This window comes from Lipotes vexillifer, unplaced genomic scaffold, assembly GCF_000442215.2.
Source record: "Lipotes vexillifer unplaced genomic scaffold, Lipotes_vexillifer_v1.1 scaffold299, whole genome shotgun sequence".
NCBI lineage: Eukaryota > Metazoa > Chordata > Mammalia > Artiodactyla > Lipotidae > Lipotes > Lipotes vexillifer.
The window spans coordinates 3,872,873-3,878,991 of NW_006784347.1; the positions used below are offsets into that span (position 1 = coordinate 3,872,873).

The 6,119-nt window shown below is 48.4% G+C and overlaps 1 protein-coding gene across 1 annotated transcript in view; it reads right to left on the minus strand.

Annotated features, from left to right (window-relative positions):
- TBCD (tubulin folding cofactor D) overlaps positions 1-6,119 on the minus strand; it is a 181,426-nt gene that overhangs the window by 118,673 nt on the left and 56,634 nt on the right. Inside the window, exon 13 of the mRNA XM_007456808.1 lies at positions 4,147-4,241. Coding sequence (XP_007456870.1) covers positions 4,147-4,241 — 95 coding nt within the window. The remainder of the gene's footprint in view (positions 1-4,146; positions 4,242-6,119) is intronic.

The window sequence follows — 6,119 nt, forward strand, 5'->3', positions numbered from 1 at the left end:
GGAATGCCTCTGAGGCTGACTTTGGCTTGAGGACCACCCCCCACAGAAGCCCTTCCTTAGACCACACAGCCCACCAGGACACCACCACCCATACCCCAGCCCCACAGCTCTCGGGGTCAGATGGTGGCTCTGCCACCCTTACCAGCATTTCCCTAATAACTGTACAGTTAGTTCATCCTGTCTTGGTGTCTTCTCAGAGTACCCAGACTAACGCTAGAATGCTATTCAGAGGCTAGTTTTTGGATGATGTCTCAGAATACAGCCAAGTAGGGAGCGCCATGAATTGGTCCCTCTACCAAACCAACCAGTAAGCTGGCAAAAACAGAGAGAATCAAGTTTTTTAGCACTCTGGAATCTGATCAAAAACCTGCCGCAACCAGGGGAGTGCTTAGTGAAGGAGGAGGCTACTAAATTTCAGCATTTAAGAAACCTCTGGGGACCTCCCTGGTGGCACAGTGGTTAACAATCCGCCTGCCAGTGCAGGTGACACAAGTTTGATCCATGGTCCAGGAAGATCCCACATGCCGCAGAGCAACTAAGCCCACGAGCCACAACTACTGAGCCCACGTGCCACAACTACTGAAGCCCGTACGCCCCAACTACTGAGCCCACGTACCACATCTACAGAAGCCTGCGCGCTCTAGGGCCCGCGTGCCGCAACTACTGAGCCTGTGTGCCGCAACTACCAAAGCCCATGCACCTAGAGCCCATGCTCCGCAATGAGAGAAGCCACCACAATGAGAAGCCTGCACACCACAATAAACAGTAGCCCCCGCCCGCCGCAACTAGAGAAAGCCCACGTGCAGCAACAAAGACCCAACGCAGCCAAAAGAAAAAAAGAAAAAGAAACCTCTGTTAGGTCACTGGCTAAATGCTAAGATAACAGAACAGAGACTTCAGTGACCAAACATAACAGGGAATACAGTCGTTGCAAAAAAAAAGGTCTGGAAAAAGTCACTAAATAAAGAGACGACTAACAGTCTTCAACAGCAACAGCAGCAAACTGCTGGCAAGGGAGGAGAACCTGATTTCCAGAGTTATCACATAATAAAATGTCAGAATGTCCAGTTTTCAACCAAAAAATAACAAGGCACATGAAGAAACAGAAAACTATGGTCCATTCACAGGAAGAAAAAGAAATGGACAGAAACCACCCCTGAGGAAGGCTAGACAGTGTCTTACAAGACAAATACCCTAAATCAATTATCTCAAATAAGCTCCAAGAGCTAAAGGAAACAAGAGAACAATGTCTGAAAAAACACAGAATGTCAATAAAGAGACAGACTATAATAGAGATCACAAAGAAATTCCGAAACTGAAAACAGAGTAACTGAAATGAAAAATTCAGCTGAGGAAGGAGAACAGCAGCAGATCTGAACAGGCAAAAGGAAGGACCAGAGAACCTGAAGACAGGGCAATCCAAACTATCCAGTCTGAGGAGCAGGAGAAAAGAGAGTAAAGAAAAATGAATGGTAAGTGTTAGACCCATCACCTCTGGAGCCTACTCCAGGACAAGACCACTGTCGCCTGCACGATCCCTCCCAGGCAGGAGACAGCACAGCCCCACGACCCACTGGCCACACAAAAGGTCTGCAGAGAGGCTCAACTCATGTGGAGGGCACCACAGGCAAGAGGCGGCCAGCCATTCAGGTGAAGATCATGGGCCAACTCATCATATGTGACATCTCAGTTTTTTGGCCACAGCTTGACACTTTTCATCTACAACGACAACAACCATACACTCTCATTCTGGCTGCTTGTTGTCGGTGGACACTGCTGACATCATGAGATATGACAGACACACACATGCCAGTGGGTCTCAGGCATGAAAAGCAGGGAGGGGGCTTTGGTCTCCTTCAAGTTAAACTGGAGTTGGCACCACACAGGCGGAGACTTCATCTTGACCCACCCCACCCTCACATACCCACACACCCTCACACATCTATTTTCACAAATAAATGTGTAAGTCACTTAGGATGGAACAAGAGTAAATAAAAGCACAGTAGTACATCTCTGTGGCCTTGGGGTAGGCAATGACTTCTTAGCTATGACACCAGGGGCACAAGCAACAAAGAGAAGACATAACCAGACTTAAAACATACAACTTCGGTGCATCAAACAATACCATCGGGAAAGTGACAAGACAACCACAGAGGAGAGAAAATATGCACAAATCGTACATCTGATAAAAGACATATCTGTAAAGAACTCATAACAATAAAAAGACAAATAACCCAATTTTTTAAATTAGCAAAGGATGTGAATAGACATTTTGCCAATGAACAAATGGCAAGACAAATGGCCAAGAAGCACATGAAAAGATGCTCAACACCATTAGTCAGCAGGGAGATGCAAATCAAAACCACAGTAAGATACCACTTTACACCCACTAGGATGGCTATTTTCAAAAAAAAAAAAAAAACAGAGAAAAACAAGTGTTGGAGAGGATGTGCGGAAACTGGAACCCTCATACGCAGCTGGAGGAATGTAAAGTGGTGCAACCATTTTGGAAAAGGGTTTGCAGTTCCTCAAAAAGTTCAAGACAGATTTAGCATGTGATCCAGCAATTCCACTCATAGGTCTATACCCAAAAGAACTCAAATCACATGTCCACACAAAAACCTGTATACAAATGTTCAGGGCAGCATTATTCATAATCACCAAAGGTGAAAACCCAAATGTCCATCAACGATGACGGGATAAACAAATGTGTATCCATACAATGGAATATTATTCAGCCATAAAAAGGAATGAAGTACTACTGCTACGTGGTGCAGCAGGGATGAGTGATAACAACATTACACTAAGTGAAAGAGGTCAGACAAGAAAGACCACTACCAGAGATTCCATTTATATAAAGTGTCCAGAAAAGGCAAGGTTACAGAGACAGAAAAAGATCAGTGGTTGTCTAGGGCTGGTGGTGTTGAGGGAAAATGGGGAATGACTTTTCCTGAGTATAGGGTTTCTTTGAGGGAAAATGAGATTAGATTAAGATGGTGGTTGCACAATTCTGTAAATATACTATAAACCACTAAACTGAACACTTTAAATGGGTGAACTTTATAGTATATAAATCATATCTCAGGGACTTCCCTGGCGATGCAGTGGGTAAGACTCCGCACTCCCAATGCAGGGGGCCCGGGTTCGATCCCTGGTCAGGGAACTAAACCCCACATGCGTGCTGCAACTAGGAGTTCGCATGCCACAACTGGGGAGCCCACATGCCACAACTAACGAGCCCTGGAGCCGCAACTAAGGAGCCCACGGGCTGCAACTAAGACCTAGTGCAACCAAATAAACAAATATTTTTTTTAAAATCGTATCTCAGTAAAGCTGCTACAAGAATAAGCAGAAAGAGCCCATAGAAACCAAGGGTCCTCTGGCCTGCTTGTGCTTCACAACGCCAAGCGCACAGGTAGCACCTGCAACACCCCCACAGCTCAGCTGCTGAGCTGTACCCTTCTTTGCACAGACGTCCTTGTTCCGGACAGAAGTCGCCCTCGGGGTACATGGCGTCTCTGGTGACACACTCCTGCACAAGGCCCTCTCCATCCTTCACAGGCATCCCTCCCTTCTGTCCACGGAGGCACAGCGGGCCGCTCCCAGGGACACCCACCACAGACAAGCGCCCCCATGCAGCCGGGCCCGAGAGCTGGCACGCGCAGGCCTGGAGTTCGGTGGTCTATCTGCCCCTGCTCAGGCCCACTGCCGTGCTTCCTCCCCATCCCCTCACTGGCGTGAGCCTTGTTCCCAAGAACCATGATGTCACTCCAGGGTCTAAACACAGCGGCAGTGCACACATTCTTAACGGACAATAGCACCCTCACGAGGGTGAAACTGGTTCTGGGGGACAAGACAATCTCAGACATCACAACAGCTCGCAGCCCTCCAAATCCAGACCTACAGTGTACGTGTGCTATTAAATTTCACAGCAGGAGAAGAGGCATCAGGAATCAGAAAGGCCAACATAAGAAAGAAGGCTGAGAGCACAGGTCTGGAGGGCTCTCTCCTGCAACACTCATGATGGTCAGGGAGGGCAGAGGCGTGGTGTGTGCTGACAGCCGGCCACACTGAGGAGGGGGCCGGATGAAGCACCTCGACACGCATAAATGGTCTTGACCACACAAAACTGAGCTTTATACTCACCGTCCGGGAGTCGGGAAGGGAGCAACAGGCCTCGTCTGCCCAGTTCCGCCAGCGCCAGACACCCACCATGCCAGGCGTTGTCTGTCTCCTGGAAACTGAAAGCACAAAGAGCCTGAGACCCAGCACGATGCCCCCCACAGCCCAGAGTGAAAGTCCACCCCCTGGGCCAAAAGCCTCATTAAAACCCTGAGTGAGTTTATAAAATATCAGTCAGTAACGAGATAAAGTACTCCAAATCAACTGAAGATTAACGGTCATGTTCAGATCTCCAGAGAATGAGTAAAAATCCTGTGTCAGCCTCACACACCCCAGGGAGAGCAGCCCACACACGTGCCCACTGCACCTTCGGGCCAGAGCAGCTAGCTCTCTCAGCCGTTTAAGCAGTTGCGCCGCTCAAGAAGCGCTAGGCTCACAACACAGTGACTGCACCAAATGAAGGTTAGGAAAATGTTCACAGGAAGGGCAAGGAGACCCCCTTTTCATGGAGCCCCTGCTGGCTTGAATGATGAATATTGAGATTAGGAAGTTAGAATAAAACAGCATATACAGAACTTTTTTTGCACTGTTTGAAACAGACTTTCAATAAACAACTGAAAAGCCAGTCAACTCATAAGCAAAATTTCGTACTTAATAAAACTTTTCTGAAGTGGTTTGGAAGCTCTCATGTTTAAAGGTGCAGCTCTGGCATTATAACTAGCGAGAATAACTCTTTCTTACATCAACAACTGTTTCTTACATCAATAACTGTTCTGAGAGTTTCCACGCTTGGCTGCCAAAATAAACATGGAAATATACTTCACCCAAAAAAACAGAGAAATTATAGGACTCTCTCCAATTCTGAATAAACTAATTTGATGGCAAAGAAATGTTTAGGAAAACCAAATAAATTGCATCACTGGCTGGCAACAAACGCAAGAACACTCAGATACGATAGAAGCTAGGCTTATCTTTTCACTCAAAACACACTTAGCAGTGCCTCCCACGTGCCAGGCCCTGCTCTGGGCTCTGCGGAGACACGCTGACCAAGACAGACACAGAAGCTGCCCTGGACCTCGCCAGCAACCAGTGACTCAATTCCAATTATAACTTTCTTAAGTTCCAGATGTTTATTAAATGTCTGTCCCAAAGACTATATGACCGTTTCCACAATTTAATATTGCACTTTGTGCACTTCAGGATTTCAGGTGGAGAGAAGTGCTTTATGCTTTCCATAAAAGATTTAATAACATTTGGAAGAACCTGATAAAAGGTCAGCAGTACGATGACTCACTTATCACTAAAACAATCGCCAGTCACGCCATCGTTTCTCAACTAAACGTGTGTGTGCTGTAGCTTGTCAACAGCTGTGGACAGTGCAGGACCTTGCATCGGGCTATAAAATGCCTGTGGCCCAAGGGGGCCGAGGAGGACCACGGCGTCCTGCCTGCACTGCTGCCTCTGCTCTGCCCACTCCAGGAGGACGTGGACCCTCTCCAAGGCCAACCTGCACAGCGGGGATGGACGCAGACACTAGGACGCAGAGTACCGAGTACCGCCAGAGTGCCCAGTGCCTGAGGGCAAGCTCCTGCCCCAGAGCCAAGCCCCAGACAACCGTGGGAGGGCCCGGGGTCTCAGAGGAGTGGGGACAACAGCAAACAGAAGGGCCGAGACAGCAGGTTCAGGAGAGAGAGAGGCCAAGATGGGCTCGGGGCCACTGGCCTCACATCGGCAAGGGCACCCAATGAGGACCACCTGGAAGAGCAGAGTGGGGCGGCGTGGAGGGCGTGGGATGAGCGGAGAAGACGTTCTTATCCTTCCACCCACCTCATACCCACTGCCCCAGAAGGACACGGAGAAAGCGGGATGGTGTGTGCAGGGTGCAGAGCAGAGGGGGACACCCCATCACCTTCATCTCCTTCTGAACTTCTAACTGCAAACAGCACTAGAACTCAAGGAAAAGCCTGGGAAGGAGCCGTGAAGAGCACTTCCTGCTG